Here is a 19,057-nt window from a genome sequence, read left to right on the forward strand (position 1 = left end):
TAGCCAGCCATACTCACCTGGGAAGCTCCTTTGGGAAGCCAGCGAGCAGGAAATGAGATTTAAAATTCCCAGGGCTTGCAAGAGGGAAGGGCGGGTTGGCTGCAGGCTAGTGGAGTTCAAACCGCTGACCAGAGCGGCAGCATGGGAATTATGGGATACTTTCTGGAGGCCAATAAAATAATAAAAAAAAACCCCAAAGAACTGTGGTGTCTACACTGGCTGTTTCTCGACAATAAAGGGAAGGGACAAAAGTCTCTTGCAGGGGCGGAAGTTTTTTGTCGCCAAAACTAGGTGGTTTTTTCCAAAAAAAGTGACCTTGCAGTGTGAACGCTGTCGCTGTTTTGTCTCTAAAAGCCAGTTTTTGGCGACAAAAATTGCAGTTGTAGACAAGCCCTAAGCCGTCCAAAGCAAACACTTAATATCACTTGGGCAAACAGCTCCTGCTGAGTGTGAAACATTCATTCCAGATCATAAACATTAACAAGCAGTGATAGAAGTTTGCCTCAATAACAGCTCCAGGGAAAGGGTGACTGATACTTTTCCTCTTGGAACAAGAAGCTGGAGGGAAAAGCAACCTTTCCAGTGGATCCTTGGCAGCAGCAGCAGCGATTACAACCAGTTTCTTATCAGTCATATTGCTGGCAACCCAGAGAAGGCCCCTCCCAGGGGCCCACAAGTTTCCCTGTTAAATAATCAGTGGAGTCCAGCCAATAAGCATTCACGTTCCTTGGGGGGGGGGGGTAAGGGGGGATAGTGAAGGTTTCCCTATCAGCCAATTAACCAAACCATTAGGAAGTCTTTTTAACCATTGTCTGTTGTCAAATGTTCCTTACAGGGCACCCTGAAGCTTCACAACAGCTGGTCATCCCATCCCCTCTGCTGAAGTGTCCCATCCCTCTCTTCAAGTAGGTAAAACTGAACACTTGGTTTATGCCACAGGGGCCCTTGCAGGAGAATCTTCATGCTGTTCCTGCTGTCACGCCCCCTATAAACTAGCAAACTCTCCCTGGGGAGGGGTTCTAACTTCTAGAGGGGTCACGAAAATGGTCGCCTCTCCCAAGGCCTTGTGGAAATGATTCTGAGATCTCTCTGCAGGGAGCAGACCCACACAGTTCTCATGAGGATGAGACTGTAATCTTCCGGGAATGTGCTTGAATCCCTTCCCTTCCCCTGGGCTTCAAGAGGATGAACCTGTGATCTCTCTCCAGGGAGCATTTAGTCTTTCATTTTTTTGCTTTCAACAATTGTAACTGGTTCTGCAAAGCCTTTTTTGTTACAGCTTCTTGCAAACATACAAATACATTTACAATCTGTCCAATGAGAGAAAATGGTGTAGCATAATCACCCCAAATTGAGTGCATTCAGAATAAATCACCTACCACAAGAGACTGTCCACAACAGACAACTAACAATCCACTCCACTCTAGGCTCATAGAAACTGACATTCAAAGTCACATGCCCAAGTATTCACAGAAACTAAATTTTAACTTCACAAGTATGAGTATTTACACCAATCAGGGACCTGAAACAATACCATGTGACTTCTCTGATCAGTCACAAATGACCATCACAGCTCAAACAACAGGAGTCATTAAGCAAATACTCAAAGAGAGTTGTTTGCAATCAATACAAAGATTGAGTAATTTCAACTAAAGAATGAATGTGAGGAAATCACCATCTGATTGTGCAAAGGGGAACCAAATTCACTGTTGTTATTAATCATGTTTATTACAGTAGGGCCTGAGGACCAACAAAATGGCACCACCTTGTGCTCGGTGCTGTACAAATACAGACTAGCAGACAGTCCCTGCCCTGAACAATTTACAATCTAAATAGACAAGACAGACACAGGGTGGGGGACAAGGTAGAACACACAAGCGGAGTGAGCCATGTGATGGCAACAAACAGTGTGTTAGTTCTATAATGAGGATGATGATTTGAGGTTGGGGGTTACTTATGAGGGATCAGCTAAATGGAAAGAAAGAAAAGGGAAGATGGGTGAGGACATGGCAGAGGAGCAGAGGGTTGGGGGTAGGTGTGGAGTGTAGCTGGATAAGTGACTCTCTGTGAATTACTTGCTCAGCTCCATTTGCAGAAATCACTTCTCCAAAAGCTTGCGGATGTTAAATCAACCAAACCACATCAGAGCCCATGTCTTGGGGTGCGGTCTGGCCTTTTTGCAATATGCTGCAAGCACAAAGCGATCATGGAGCTAACATTGCTGTTACTGGTAAGCCAATGTGGTAGAATCACCCCACTAAAGGAGGATTCTCCAGGGATGTCAAGCCAGCGAAGCCGCAGTTATGCCAGTGTTTTCTTGGCTGGCAGAGTATGGAGCATTACACCAAGGAAAAAGAAGTGAGACATGAACCTGCTTGAAACTTGCTGATTCTCAGCTACTATAATGGGCCCTTGAGACTCTTGACAGTCAGTGTAACTTTAGAGTAAAGTTCAGGCAATTCTGCCTCATGACATGGGACCAGCAGAGCCAGCTGTGGATGAGAAGAACCCAAAGATGTTTTACAACTATGTTTCCAACCAGCCCTCCTGTGGTGCACTGTGTGAACTCCTTGGCTCCAGCCCAGGATCTGGGCCCACATCGCTGCCAGAAGATGCTACAGGCAGCACCTTGGCAAAGCAGCACCTTGGCAAAGCAAAGTGCAACAACAGAACAGAGTTCGCACCAGCCCAATTCCTTTGCCTGCACCCAACAATGCAATTCCTTTTCTTCCTCTTTTTTTTTTTTAATGTTGTATTATTGGAGAAGAAAACACTCTATCCTTGCTACTGTTATTTTAAATTAGGACTGCTGATTAATCGCAGTTAACTCACACGATTACTTCAAAAAATTAACTGTGATTAAAAAACTTAATCGCGATTAATCGCACTGTTAAACAATAGAATACCAATTGAAATTTATTAAATATTTTTGGATGTTTTTCTACATTTTCAAATATATTAATTTCTATTACAATACAGAATACAAAGTGTACAGTGCTAACTTTATATTATTTTTTATTACAAATATTTGCACTGTAAAAATGATGAACAAAAGAAATAGTATTTTTCAATCTCTATCCTGAAAGTGTAACTTACCAATGTAGATTTTTTTTGTTACATAACTGCACTCAAAACCAAAACAATGTAAAATGTAAAACTTTAGAACCTACTCAGGGCAGGGAGTTGGGGTGCAGCAGGAGGTTGGGGTGCAGGCAGAGGGCTCAGGGCAGGGGATTGGTGTGCAGAAGGGGTGTGGGATGCAGCAGGGGACTCAGGGCACGGGGTTGGGGTGCAGGCAGGGGGCTAAGGGCAGGGAGTTGGGGGGTGGGGTGCAGGAGGGCTTCGGGCTCCAGGATGGCAGCAGTGCACGCTGGGGCCAGGGCAGGCTGCTGGCTTCAGCCCCGGCCCCGCTCCAGGAAGTAGCTGAAACTATGTCCCTGTGGCCCCTGGGGGAGGGGGATGAAGGGCTCCACACTCTGCTTGCCGCGCCTCCAGGTACCTCCCCCGAAGCTCCCATTGGCCACGGTTTCCCGTTCCTGGCCATTGGGAGCTGCAGGGGGGCGATGACAGGAAGCCAGGGCAACACACGGACAGAGCCCTCTGCTTCCCCCCCCTCCCCCCGGCCGCAGGGACATGATGCCAGCTGCTTCAGGGGGCGGCACAGGGCTCAAGGGGGGCAATCCTGCGGCTGTAGTTTGCCCACCCCTGGCCTGGAGGTAGGCTGGGGGGGGGCGGGCGCAGGCTCCAGGAAATAGCCCCGGGGGCCGCGTGTTTGAGACCCCTGCTTTAGCTGATACTGCACTCTTTGATGGTGTGGAAACATGGCTGAGGGCCAATTCCTACCCTTAGTGCAGACCACTAAGCTCAAGTATGGCTACAACAAATAATATCATTAATATAAATCATAATAGCAATTTTCAGGCCCAGATCTCAGCAGGTATAAATTGGCATAGATCCACTGAATTCAGTGGAGCTATGCTGATGTATATTAGCTAAGGATCTGGCCTTCAGACTCTTACAAAGATCTATAATAGTCCAAATTACAGGAAAAATATTTACTATTGTAGATGTGTGGTTTTGACGAAGAAACTTTGCCATGTACACTCGAAGTGAGAAGCCCTGATGACAAGATTGCTGTTTGTGGAATACCTAATTGCTAAGAAATATTTTGAATAAATTCTTTGTATGACTATTCTGAGTGTAGAGTGCCCGGACCTGAAGAAGACCTCTGTGTATCTCAAAAGCTTCTCTCTCTCATCAACAGAAGTTGGCCTAATAAAAGATATTACCTCACCCACCTTGTCTCTCTCATAAGATGTATGGCAGGAAGGACAGATAATCTCATCCCAGAGTCTAGGATTTCAGTCAAAGATGAAACAGAAAATATAAAATAGCACCCTTTTCTCCTTTTTCAGAAGCAGCATTAAAAAGTCTTTTTTTGTCTCCAAAATACTATGTCCTAAAGCAACAATATACATTTTTCAAACAAGTCAGCACATTTGAAATCCTATTTCTTATTTCCCCCACCTAGATTTCATACGATTATGAATAAATTGAGAAAACTAAGAAGTCTTTCCATCTTAAACTTAAGACAGTTACATTTTTTTTTTAAAATGGTGAAAATGCCATTCAGAGAATGGAAGAAAACATGGACTCTTCAAAAACAATAATGTCCCCTGCAAAGTACACTGATATCCTCATGCAGGTAACTGATACTACAGACTGATAGTGACTACACACACACACATAAATTGTCCCACTTGTACAAGAGGGGGATTGCACAATTTGTGTGCTATACTAAAAAAATGGATAGGAGAAAAATGCTGTACTATATATGCAGTGCGTTTCAGTGCAACTGGAAGTTAGACACTGACCTTAAAGAGCTAGCCTCACAACTAAGCTTTATAACAAGCTTGCCCAGCCTTTTAACAATTTATGTGCGGAATGAAAAAGTGAAAAGATGGAAATGTCTGGCAGAATAAACCCCTACAAGTCAGTATCAATTACATATTTTAATTTAGAAGATATGTAATGAAAGAATAGTTACCAGTTTTCTAACATGACAGTAGTCCCATTTGAGATAGAGTGTAGATATTGTGGTGTGTAGCTTCACACCAGCTCTGAGTGAGGAAGAAGGAGAAAGATTTCCTCCTCCATACCTCTTCTTGGGAGTGCCTAGGTCCTGGTCTGGTACCCATTCTGCCCCTGGTTATCCTCACACAGCGAAGACACCAGCTCTGACTTCTTAAGCTTTTAGATTTTAGCTTCCTTTCTTTGCAGAACTCGACTCGCTGACCTTTCTTGAGCTGTTCACTTTTCCTGTCTGTCTTTTTACTCTCTTCTCAACGAAGGACAATATTTCTGTTGCTTTTGCCTTCTACAATAAAGGGTTTTGCTGCTGTACAGCCAGACCTTTTTGGGGATCAATAAGGGATTCTGTCACTGCCTGCCGTGTAACTTGGGTGTCTTAGTGCTATGCTGTTATTCTTCATGGCTCTGCTCCCAGTAGCCAGCCTGCCAGTCTAAGGTCCCATCCCAGTTTCCACCAGCCTAGTTACTTCTTACCGGGTTACCACAACAATCTCTGCTGGTCCCGAGTCCCCCAAATCTTTCTTCCTGAGGTCGTAACTACCAGCCGCTTGGACTTTTCCCATCTAGTTCATCACCACGAAGGGCAGGAAACCTGCCCCCAGTTATCCATTCACTTTGGCGCTTATGCTCCCCACCGTCTGCACAACAGAGGCCTGCTTGAGGCAGAAACAAACAAAAAGTTTGTTTAATAGGAAAAAATATCACAGATTCAAAGCTGCAATAGTAAGGAAAGGCAAAACACATACAAGTCACACAGAACAGAAAGACACAATCTGAGGGCCTACATTTCTATATGAGCTAAATTCCCTTGGTTAATACAAGTGACCTATTGCCTCTGAACAGTTTCCCAGCAGGCCCTCTGTCCTAGAGGGATCCAGTGCTTCACGGAAAGCACCCCGCTTAATTGCTGACCCTTCATTTGTGGATAGTCTTCACTTCAAATCCCTTGCCTTTTAACAGAGTTTGCAAGGTTTTCTTCCTTTTCCCCAGGACTATGGTAATTCATGATCACATAAAACAGGGGTGGGGTTTCCCAGAATAGGGTTTTCTTTTCAGTTTCAAGTTGTTTCAGTGTTTTTCCCATTCATTTTAATGGTCTACCATTGTCTCTTCCTACCTGAACAATGCTAGGTGCTCAGAGTGTGAACACCTGCCTGGGAGGTGCCCTTCCTGCCTGACTGTCTCACTGCACTGCTCTGAGGTGATGCTGCACTTGCACTATGGGCACAATTACAATTTTCTACACATAAATACGTGCATCAATTCACAACCAGAGCCTGTATATATATCTCCTAATGGCTATCAAGTTCAGGACATTACAAGTTTTCACAAAAGACCTTAGTTGGCATATTTTATATACATACTGTCTACAACCAGTTGATTCAATTGCTTATTTTGCGGGGTTTAGACCCCCCATACGCCCCTTGGAGTGTCTGGACCTTGATTGTCACAACACCCTTTTTCACAACTGCATCACATTGCTGACTCATAATCAGTTTGTGATCTACTAAAACCTCCCAATGCTTTTCAGCAGTACTACTTCCTAGCCAGTTATTTCCCATGGTGTATTTGTGCTTTTGATTTTTTTTTTCCTTCCTAAGTATAGTACTTTGCACTTGTCTTTAATGAATTCATCTTGCTGATTTCAGACCAATTCACCAATTTGTCAAGGTCATTTTGAATTCATTTCTTTCTTCCTGCTTGTTTGCTTAAAGCCTGCTATTAAACTAAATCAATATATTAATATAGTAAATATCCCAACAACAAATAGGTGTGATGGTGGGCACTCACAGCTGGGGCAATCTCTGGCAGTCAGTGGAGGAACCAGGGTTGTCTCTCTGCTTTGGTTCCCTTAGTGTGCTTTCAATAAGTTCAGTGAGGCTGTTACATATTAAACGGTGCCCCTTCCGGGGTCTAGTTTATTTATTCCAAAGGGGAACGTTTCACAAATGAGTCTCCACACCAGCATCCTCGCTGGCAGGAGAAGTGGGCAGAGTTAACCTCAGTCCATCATCCCTTCCATCCAGGCTCCTTATCAGCAAGGCCCTCTGGACTCAGAACACTCTTCTGGAGTCAGGGCAGTGACAGATATTGCAAATATCTGTTTCTCCTCCTACCCTTTGTTCGTCTGGTCTGTTTAGGCTGTAAACCCTCTGGGGAAGGGACCATTTCTTACCACGTGTTTTTACAGTATCAAACACAACTGTAAAGGGCCCATATCTTGGTTGAGGCTTCTGGATAGTGCCATAATACAAATTATTTCAAGTGCAATACTCCATTTGTGTCTTTACATGATAATATATGTGATCATTACAACAGGGTAACACATACTTTTGAGGATTTTATCATCCCACTTTCTTTACACAGCAATACGTCAAACCATATAGTCAACTAAAAGCCCTTCTATGACAATAACAATCTAAAGTCATTATACAAATTCCAAGGAAAACTAAAGGGTATATAGAAATTTACATTCTTCTGTTAAAATGTCAGAAGTTCACCCACATCAGAGGAAATAATTAGCCTTTTTTTAAAAAAGAGTGAAAACAGATATGAAAAGGTCAGATTTTTGTGGGGGAGAGAGACCAGGCAATCTGAAAAGCAACACTTTTCAGGGAAGTCTCTATACCTTTTTTGGGAGTTCTAAGGATCTTCTGTTTCCCCACAACTTTATCCATATGCATCATACCACTATTTTTCTAATCACAGGCTGGAAAGTTTACTGGAACCAGTCAACAATCACTCAGACAACCAGAAAAACTGATCTTCATCAAAGAAAGTGATGGCCTCTTTCAAGGACTAGGCATGCTGGTATTGCTGCACTTTAGCTTAGATCTACCCTAAGCGTGAGACCTTGGTGCAGGGAATTCAACAGAACATTGCCACAAGGTCCACCGGACCCGGGGACAAACATTATTTAAAAGAATTCTGTGCAATCTTCCTCCTGATGGTGTTTATTCTTCCACAATTTGTCTATTTTGTACAAACAGATATCAGATACGCCATGACTGTCATTTGTCTAAATTACAATTATTTCGATCGGAACCAGGGGCTGCTCTTTGTCTCTTTCCCAACAAATAAACCTATGCACTGGTGACTTTCAGAGTTGTTGTATTTTATATAGTCTACTATATTAGAATGAAGATTCTAGGGAATTTTAAGGCAGCTTATGGTGAAGAAATTGTTTTAAAAGGCTTTAATAATTCAGAAGATGGAATTAATTTCCAAGAGATTCCTATTAAGGAATGTAGATCATAATGACCCAGCTTTGTTGCTTGTAAGTAAATTAAGAATATTTTCAAATGTGGATGTGAGAACTGTTCAGTTGAATTCTACCATAAATTGATATGTAAAAGGCTTATCTGGAACAACACTATGTACATTTAACAGTCAAGAGACCCAACAAATGGAAGGCCAATTCCCTCCCACACGTTACTTAAACACTAAGTCATACATTTGATTGTTAACAATAAGGTGCACTGATACATTTTTTACTCATCTGAAAATAAATGAACCAGCCCATGTTACCCTACAAAACTGTTAAAACAAAACAGCAACAGATGTTAAGAAAAAAACTGAACAATGATTTATTGATTAAATCTAACCTGCATTATTTAGCTGAACTATTTTTTTAAAAGAGTACAGTATGGATTTAATGGCATTGAGAGAAGTTACTAGAACATGAACATAGCAGTACCAGTTGTCCTGTTCAACAACTTACGCAGGTTTTCAGTTTGATTTCTATGACATTGACATTTGAGACATATAGCCAGTATTGTCCTGTCAAAACATGTTATACAGCATAAACGGCATTCTCATAGATGCCTAACATTTTTTGTGTGCATTCAAAAAGCTACAGTATCAAATTAATTCTAAGTACAGTATACTAGTGGAGGGTCTGATATAGCAAGATCTGTCTAGCTTTCATGCCAGTGAGCCTGCAGAAGCTAAAAACTTTGGATTCTTCTCTCAAATATATCATAGAAGCATTTTTGGCTGAAATTGCCTAGGGCCACATTATACCCTTGATCTATGCACATGATTCTCCTGAATATTGATGGAAATTATGGGCATAGATTCACAGTACAATATGGCCAGATGCCTGCACTTTTGCAGTATGTTTAAAAACTCCAGCATATCACACACAGTATGCATGACTCTCCTCTTATCTTGTTGTAAACCCAAGACATAAATCCATGCAAGGCCATAGAATTGCACCACTGTAAAACAGGGTTAGGTGAGATTAGACTCACCCCAATAAAAGGGTCCGAATGTGAGACTCTTATGTTAAATAGCACCATATCAAATGCCACCCTATTGAATTTAATGGGAGTAATTGTGGAGTAAGGTGCTACTCATTGAGAGAAAGGATGTCAGAATCTGCCCAAGCAGAAAAGTATTTCACTTTGGAACAATAAAAGAGTGTTACTAGGAGCCAGATGCCACACCTGTGTAGATGGGCAAATGAGAACAAAATGCAGCAGAAATGGATCATTTCTGCTGTGCAGGTGGTCCATACCACAAAGAACCCACATCCAGGGATGCCACAACCCTTTGAATGTCACAGAGCAGAGATCTGTAGCAGTTGGTCTCTATTTTGAACCTTGGCATAAGTGGGCGTGGAGGAGTGTGGCTGGCAGGACACATCCACAATAGTGCTACATGCTAAGTCCTTTACTGGATCAGGACCTAACTTATGAACACAGAATACAGATCTCTTTCCTTAAATTCTTCTCAATATCAGTAGGGGTACTCAAAATTACAAAAACAACAAGGAGTCCTTGTGGCATCTTAGAGACTAAAACATTTGGTGGGTCAGTGCTAACGAGGCCAATGCAATCAAGGTGGATGTCGCCTATTTCCAACAGTTGACAAGAAGGTGTGAGTATCAGCAGAAGGAAAATTACTTTTTGTAGTGACTCATCCACTCCCAGTCTTTATTCAGGCCTAACTTAATGGTGTCCAGTTTCCAGCACTGACCTCCCACTTGGTAAGGCAACTCCCATCTTTTCATGTGCTGTAATATTTATACTGCTTACTGTATTTTTCACTCCATGCATCTGATGAAGTGGGTTTTAGCCCACAAAAGGTTATGCCCAAATAAATTTGTTAGTCTCTAAGGTGCCACAAGGACTCCTCATTATTTTTGCTGATACAGACTAACACGGCTACCACTCTGAAACCTGTCAAAATTACAAGTGATACTTTTCTATCCATGAGAGCTGAAATGGCAACTTCATAAAGCTTCATTTAAACAGAATTCCTGATGCAAATTTTTTAAATGCATTAATTTAAAACGGTAAAATAAAAAAGTATATTTAATGAATTTGCTGTGTACTCTGCAGGTGGAGATTTGGCTTGAATTGTATTAAGGCACAATAAATGCAAATAATGTATACATTTCACAATGTGTTTTGCAGAAGATAACTTTCCACTACATAGTGTTTACTGATGACAAGTCTTTCAATAAGTATTTCCTCTAGTAAATTTAATACTTTTTTCTTTGATTAGCTGGATAAAAAGAGGAATGTATATTAAATTATTTAAATATTGGTGCAGTGCAAAATATAAGCAAAATGCAACCATTCTAAGATACAGTAGATTGATATTGATTTTCAGCATTTGGATCTCAGCAAAGGAAAACCGAATTTTTTACGTTAATTTCTACACACCATACCTGTATTACATTTTAATTTTAAAATTTATATTTACAACAATATGTGAACTTATCTCTATAAAAATATATTTTTGGTTGGTTCAGTTCTTGTTTCTGCCAGTTTGTAAAACTGCTTTAAAAAGATGGAGTATATAATAAGTACTGCATTAGAAAATGGCGTGTTATATTATCAAAACTGCTGTAAGACAAATTTTAAAGTGACACTAAACAAATTGATTTTACATTCTTTCCAAATGGGAAAATAGAGAAACTCCAGGTTTTCTAATAACCTCTAAAACTGCACCCTGGAATTGTTAGATGCCCTGCATCTGTGATTTAAATATGAAAGTCTCTGCAATGTAACTTTAAAAAAAAAACCCTAGATCTGCCTAATTCCTTTAGCAATGGAAATGTATTTAAAATTAAAGAAAGAGCTAGATGAAACATTTTTCTTAATATTAAATATGATTGTTGTCTAGTGCAAAAAGCTCCACTCTAAACACTGTCAGTCATCCAGTTTAGATGGTTTCCGGTTTGCATTCCATAGAAAGCAATCACGTCTACGCTGGATCACAGGGCAGTTTCACATAAGATTAATCCTGAGGCAGCATCTATTGAAGAATCTGTGACAACTTGACCATTCTGAATAACTTCTGGGTAATTTTTACTGAAGTAGACCTAGAAAAAGAAAACGTCCATACACTGATTAATTTTACCCATCATTGTTAAACATTTTTTAGTTTCAAAAGACATAGTTCTCCAGATTAATGCAATGTAAGCACAGAAATTAATTTCCTTAAGGAAACTGAACAGGAACTTTAGTTTAACAAAATTCAAGAAATAGCTCCTTACTCACTGAGAAATTACTAAAATTACTTTCTGATCTTGCTCTCTGATCAGAATAAAGTGTAACTGATTCCTCACATGACCTGTAGATCCACTCAAGTTCTGATAATTCAGATCAATAGATATATTTTATCACTTTGCATTAAACAGATAAGTAAAATTATTTTACTTGTTCAAAACATGGAGATAAATTAAAAACAGGGTGACAAAGGGGTTGGGAAATCTAGAGTCTGCACAAGGGTTTCTCATTTTCACACATAAAATGAACACAATGGATTTGGATGTTAATATCAGGTTGTAATCCTTATATTTTACAAACTATGATTGACAACCATTGAAACTTCACAGTATATGTATGAAATATCCCAGCGTTTAATTTGTGCTGCAGAGCAGTTATAGGGCCTATAGAAATGTGATCTCTGGATAGTGTACCACAATAATGAAAGGAGAAGCAAAAGCCTTAACAATGACTCAACCAAGCAACTTCTCTAAAATGTAAGATGATACCAAATAATAGGACAGTTCTTTGCCAAGCCTTTGAGTTCTTGAATTCTACCAATTTCTAGCTGAACTAGAAGAGATACAGGTTTCCTGATAAATGTATAATCAGAACATAAAGGAAATGAAATGCTGTCAAGTTTCACTGTTCCACAATCATCAGTTTTTAGTAGCTGTATCATATCTCTGTTCCTTGACAGATGCGCATAACAAAATGAAATAATGTCAAGACTTGTGTGCTCTTATCTGAAAATGTGTTTGGGTGAAAAAGGACTTCAAATGTAATTTTTTCAAAGAAGAATGTGAAAAGTTTTGTTTGAGCCTTTAAAAAACAGAAAATACGCTATCTTTCTGAGGCTGACATGTGTCACAAGTTAGGTCTCATATTCAAACTGTCCTGAATATGGCTTGTGAAACATTTCTCCTATTTATATTTTGGGGGCACTGTCAACAAAGTTAGCTTTGCCTGATAATTATGTTATTTTCATATATGAATAAATGTATAGGACATATGATATAAAAAAGAAATAGCTGTATTATACAAACCCTCCTATTTGTCTGAATGTCTCCCTTTGTGTACACACACACTAATGCAGTGTATTTGTACAATTTTCAAAGAATATTAAGGTTATGATTTGAATCAACAAAAGGACTGGAAGTCAAGCGTTCTCCAGTAACCAGCCATAATGGGGCGCACTAGAGGAAAATTAATCTAGTGCCTGGCTGCATCTCCATATTGGAGGTTAGAGCCGTAGTAGTGCATTTCCATCTTTTTACTGATTTAAGACATAATTTTAACATACTTTTACTGTAGCTTTTGACAGTGAATTTTCTTAAGGAAAGGTAATAGAAAACCTCAGCACATTACCGGGGATACAATGATATGGCAGTAGCTTTTCAACCATCTCACTGTAAGCATATGGGAATCCTTCCCTTGGGCCTGATATTGAAAGATGCAGAATGCCCACAGTTCAAGTGTGGAAGGTACACAGTGCCTCACATAAGGCAGGTCTTCCACTAACATTAACAGGACCGTAATGGCATTAAAACTTCTAAGAAGTAATGCACTGCATGCACAATAGCTGATATTTAAATATAGATCTGTAAGCAAAAATCTTGCTTTTATCAATATATCCAAAGGCTGTTAATACCGTAATTGCCCATTCCTGGTGCCACTGAAGTCAGCAGCAAAGCGTCCCTTTACGTCAGGATTGGAGTCCAAATGGTAAATGTTGTTTATCTGAACAAATCATTGCCGAGTGTGGAGCAGTGGAGTAAACTAAACTAAACTCAATGAACACGTTATTCCTTCTGACAATTATTTTTCTTTTTCTTATGATGATCTCCTAACAGCTCCTTTTAAATTGAACATAGATAACAACAATGTTCACTTAGGGCTCAATCCTGCAGAGAGGCTTGGAGGTGGTTGAGCAGTGTCGCACAGCATTCAGACTCATAAGCAATTCTGAGCGTGCTCAGAAGGGTGGACTTTGAGCTGCATCATACTAAGCCAGGGTTGCTGCCTTTTACATTTGCAGAAAAATAATAAGGAATGCTAAGCGGCTGAAATGGGCAGAATTAGGGGAGGGAGGTGTTAGAAGCTGACCCAAGATTTTCAAAAGCAACTACTAAACTTGAGCGCCTGCATCCTTGGATATCTAACCTGAAACACGTAAGGGGGGCAACTTTCAGAAAATTAGGTCCCTTTAAGTTGTCTCAAGGTGGACAGTCAAAATTAAAAAGACACTCCATCACTGGTGACTTATGAAAATCTTGGCCCTGATGCTAAAGTGTGCATTCCATGCATTTAAATTAGATGCACAGCTGCCCTACTGCTCCATAAAACTTACTGTAACCTGCAGCAACTTGTTGCCAGTGTATGCTGTGCTGCAGGATTCAAGCAAGGTCAATGCAAAACTCAGAAATGCCTATCAGCCAACAAAGCCTCATGCTGAACCATTTTGGTAAGGCAAACCATTGTCAAATAAGTATATGGTTTGAAAAAGATTACAATCCAATTCTTACCATTATTTAAGGTGCAGCTGGTTTTGGATATCAAAATGTCTTAGGAACCACAGTAGGAACTTATGAGAACACAACAACAAACATATCACAACAGAAAGAGGAGCCATTAGGATCAGCTCGTCTAACACATCCTGTGTTAGTGTGCAAGAAGCACAGGGGCCACTAATAAAGGAATCTGTAGTTAAGCTTCCTGCTCCTTTCACAATTGTGCCATATCTGTAGTTCTGAGCAGTTGCTGAGATTCTCTTTACTCCCATATTTTAGATGAGGAGCTAACAGGTACCATGCTCTGCTCCCTTAGCAGATACTTAGCTTGTATCTACCCTCTAGCCCAGTAGTTATCAAACTGTTTCACAGCATGAACCACATTCTAAGAGAGGTTGTTTCATGGATCTCTTCCCCTCCTGTATACAATCACATAACACTCCTGTATCAACAGCAGGTGATTACATAGACAAGTACTATTAGGCAATTCTGTTACATATTTTGAGCTGTCCTTGAATGCAGTTTTGCAACTGGAAACAAAAGGAGACATCACCATGTGGTCAAACTCTCTGCAGATGACAGTTTCAGAGTCTTGGCTCTAGCCTGTCCATTCTCTGCAGGATTGAGCCCTAATTTCCCATGAAGTTGGTTTTAGCTTTGTAGACAAACACTGATTTAGAACTTTTAATTCTGTTTATATACATTTAATTGGTTCCTTTAAACATAATTTCTATAAATTCCAGATATATCAAATTTACTTTTTTTTGGTTTCTATATAATTATCAAACAGAATATGATGAACCCTTTTCTCTAATAATGTATCAAAATATGATTCACCATGCAACATCCTGGGAAACACAGCATGCTCTGGAATACATTCTGGCCGGGATCATGAACAAAGAATTGTTTCCAGAGTTCTGAAATTGGTGCTACATAGGAGAGTTATAATGTAAGATCTGCTTTGCTTTTGCCATTCAATAAACCTGTTAATTAGTACACATAATTATAAATAAGGCCTTGTGTACTCTGTAGCTGTAGAATTTGCTGCAGAATACACCGCGGCTGCTAAATTGTATTCCAATCGAATCTCCCTAGACATCACTGCTGTGAAGAAAACACTGAAAGTGTGAACTTATGCAGTGGTCTCTTCCTGCATCTACAGAAAGCCAGAAACAATAACCTTGAGGGGCATGATGTGCCCCGTTCATTGAAATCTGTGGACTCTTTAATGCCATCGCTCCATTCTTCAAAGATGTCAAAGAATTGCCTATTTTTACTATGCAATTCTCCACTTTGCTGCAGCCAGGCACCGGCCATTTTGTTTCCTGAATCTCTGCCATGCTGCCTGCCCAGTGTTCTCCAGCCTTCCCCACAAATTGGATTCTAATGCATGCTCCTCATACTGTTCTATGAAGCCAGGCAGCAATATCCAAGGGAGCCAGAGCTGGAGTTCAGTTTGCTGTCAGGTCATGGGGAAAGCCAGCAGCATAGTTTGGCAAGCTGGGTTGCCTTGATAAGAATGCAGCAACGGTTGCGTTGAGAGACTGGAGCAAACTGCAAACTCCTTTCTTCACTGACACACATTTGGGGGTAGTGGCAAAGAGAAGAGAGGAGAGAAGGAAAGAGGTTCAGCTCTACTGAAGTCATCTAGCACAGGTCAGAAGCCAGGGCAGATGGGCTGCCTGCAAGTCATAGCAAAGAGATGGTGAGAAAGGTCAAGAGAGAATACTGGGATGTGGAGCTGAAGGGGTGGGGGACTGGGACAAGGACAGGCTGGAGGGGTCGGGGCAGAAGCGTCTGTCACTAAAGCCACTAAAGTCCCCTCAGAATCTGGAATAGAAACCAGGATTCCAGAGTCAATATTCCTCTCTACTCAGCAAATAACTGTATAACCAGATGGCAAAATTTGTGCTGGCCCACACAGAAGATGATAACCTACTACTGAGATCAGCTACTCCTTTAGCTCAAGTAGCAGAGCTCTGAGTGGTGGATCTAAAGATTCAGATTGAGCAGGGGGTTGGACTAGATGACTTCCTGAGGTCTCTTCCAACCCTAATCTTCTATGATTCTGGAATAGTCGAACCACTGTGTAGGAGACCATACAATTCCATGTGATGGAATTTGATTTTTCTGATTGCTTTTTTAAAAATCCAGGAAGTTACACACAAAAAACTACCTTAATGTTAAGAATGCAAAGTCAAACAGTAAGAAATTAGGCAATATCACAATAAAGTTGCCTGTGCAATCTTAATTTTCCCCCTTGGTCATATGCATTATAGTACGCTCTTTAATTACATGATCACATACTGCTTGTTCATAGGACCCCTGCATCTTTCGGTGCACAAGATGGGCCTGTTCTGAGAATAAAGCAGGGTTGTGTACTGAAGGAGGCTGTTGTCTGTAGGACTCCTGCCTTGTTTGTTGCAGAAGCTGGAAGGTGTATAGTGAATGAGGCGGGCAGAAAAAAAGGAGAGTCTCATGGTTGAGACAGTTGACCACCAATCCAGAGAATGGGATTCTATCCCTGCCTCTGCCACAGAGATCCTATGTCAGGGATGAGCAAACTACGGCGCAGGGGCCACATCCGGCCCTTCAGACATTTTAATCTGGCCCTCGAGTTCCTGCTGGGGAGCAGGGTCCAGGGTTTTCCCAGTTCCGGGGCTCTGGCTGGGGACCGGGGTCATGGGCTTGCCCTGCTCCATGCGTGTTGTGGCTCCGCGCGGCTCCTGGAAGCAGCAGCATGTCCCCTCTCCGGCTCCTACATGTAGGGGCATCCAGGGGGCTCTGCACACTGCCCTCGCCCAAGCGCTGCCTCCGCAGCTCCTATTGGCCAGGAACCATGGCCAATAGGAGCTGCAGGGGCGGCACCAGCGGACAAGGCAGCGCGCAGAACTGCCTGGTCACACATCCATGTAGAAGCCGGAGGAGGGACACACCACTGCTTCCGGGAACTGCTGGACGTAAGTGCCACCCGGAGCCTGCACTCCTGACCCCTTCCTGTGTCCCAACTTCTTGTCCCAGCCCTGATTCCCCTCACCCTCCAAACCCCTCAGTCCCAGACTGGAACACCTCCTGCACCCCCAACCCCTCATCCCCAGCCCCACCAGGGCCTGCACCCCCAGCCGGAGCTGCACCCTCCTCCCCCCACACTCCAACCTCCTGCCTCAGCCCAGAGCCTCCTCCCACACTCTGAACTTCTCATTTATGGCCCTAGCCCAGAGCCCACACGCCCCTCCCAAAACCCAACCCCCAATTTTGTGAGTATTCATGGCCCGCCATACAATTTACATACCCAGATGTGGCCCTCGGGTCAAAAAAAGTTTGCCCACACCTGTCCTATGTGATGCTGAGCAAGTCACTTAAACCAAACTTGTAAGGGGTGGTCATTAACTGTGTGTTCCTGATTTCCTAGGTGCCCAATTTGTGAGAACTAGAGTTTGATTTGTAGACATGCTAAGCATTCACAGCTGCAACAGAAATCAGTGGGAGCTGTATTCAGAACAAAAAGTGCTATAAAATGCAAAATTCTTTAAAAAAAATCAGGCTGCAGGCTTATCAAATTGGGCACCCAAAATTAACACACATTTGATCTTAATGTCTCTGTGTCTCAGTTCCCCATCTGTAAAGTAGGGATAATACTACCCCCTCATCTCAGAGGGGTGTTGTGGAAATAAATCAGTAAATGTTTGTGAAGCACTCAGATGCTGTAATGTTAAGCATCATAGAAAAGCTCATGAGGAAATTAATAATTCTTTATTCAGAGCTGGTTTGAATAGTGTGCAATAAATAAGGCCTGGAACCATACAATGAACAATGAAGAGAAAGCAAAATATTGAACAGCCACTCATTCAATGAGCACCATTCATCTTGTGCACTGAGCAAGGAAAAGATAATAAGTGATCATATAACTAACAGCTGTGTCACAAGGGGGCCAAATTTAGGTTGCATGGGCAACCTTAATTTTGTCATTTTCTAACTTCTGAGTGCTTGACCTCACAACCTTAATGTTCTTTCAGGGTCATTTTTTTTCTTAGTCATGTATGTCTATAACATACTCTGACACACACTATATTATTTATACATGAATATATGCACAAACACATACAGATGCAAACAATCCCAAGCATAATCTTTCAACTCAGAATATATATCATTTTGAGATCTGGATGTATATTATTTTATATCCCAGTAATAAAGCATAGTATATAAGGGTTTAGAACTGAAAAACTGATAGACCCTTAACTACAGGAGTGGATGGGGCCTGCTCTAATACGGAATATGCTAACTTGTGAAAAATAAGACTAGAGACACAAACTTAATTACAACTTCTTTTAAAACTACCTGTTTTGCTGTTTCAATCAGAGCAGCAGCTTCAGCCTTGCCCACTTGTTGCACCATCTTGTAGAACAGGCTCTCTTTTTCTTGTAGCAAAATGTATGGCTCATTATATTCTTTTAGTCTTCCAGCATCTAAAACCTGTTAATCAGCAGCAACACACCTATTAACACATGAAATTCTGAAACATATTATAGGTAATTCACTACAACAGTAGGGATGGTAGGTGGGTTTTTTAGACTGTATTCTTTGATTTAATGTTAAAATGCATTATATGGATTGAAGGTTGAAGATAAAAATATCCTTTTAGTGGGAGCATGGTATATTTTCTGTTTCTAGACCAGAGAGTATGTTGGGAAGATACCTACCCTGAATCTATTCTTTACGCATAATAAAGATGAGGTACTATCAGAGATAGAGGTGTCAAAACAAGAAGTGCTAGAACAAATTCATAAATTAAAAAGCAACAAGTTGTTAGGCCAACAGTACACGCTCAAGAATTTTGAAAAAAAATTAAGAGTAAAGTCGGTGAGCTGCTAGGAAATATGTGCAGTCTCTCATTACAATCAGCCACTCTGCTAAAGAACTAGAAGGTAGCAAATTTGTACATATATAAATTAT

General features: G+C 41.2%; 1 protein-coding gene across 2 annotated transcripts in view; it reads right to left on the reverse strand.

The window, feature by feature from the left end:
• Window positions 1-10,157: 10,157 nt before the first annotated feature.
• Window positions 10,158-19,057, reverse strand: part of ABCC4 (ATP binding cassette subfamily C member 4) — a 269,468-nt gene continuing 260,568 nt past the window's right edge. For both annotated transcript variants that reach the window (XM_039519351.1, XM_039519350.1), the window contains 2 exons: window positions 18,443-18,577; window positions 10,158-11,425 (listed from right to left, as the gene is read on the reverse strand). In XM_039519351.1, coding sequence (XP_039375285.1) covers window positions 11,318-11,425; window positions 18,443-18,577 — 243 coding nt within the window. In that variant the 3' untranslated portion in view covers window positions 10,158-11,317. The remainder of the gene's footprint in view (window positions 11,426-18,442; window positions 18,578-19,057) is intronic.

The sequence above is a fragment of the Mauremys reevesii genome, linkage group 1 (genome assembly GCF_016161935.1).
Source record: "Mauremys reevesii isolate NIE-2019 linkage group 1, ASM1616193v1, whole genome shotgun sequence".
Taxonomy (NCBI): domain Eukaryota; kingdom Metazoa; phylum Chordata; order Testudines; family Geoemydidae; genus Mauremys; species Mauremys reevesii.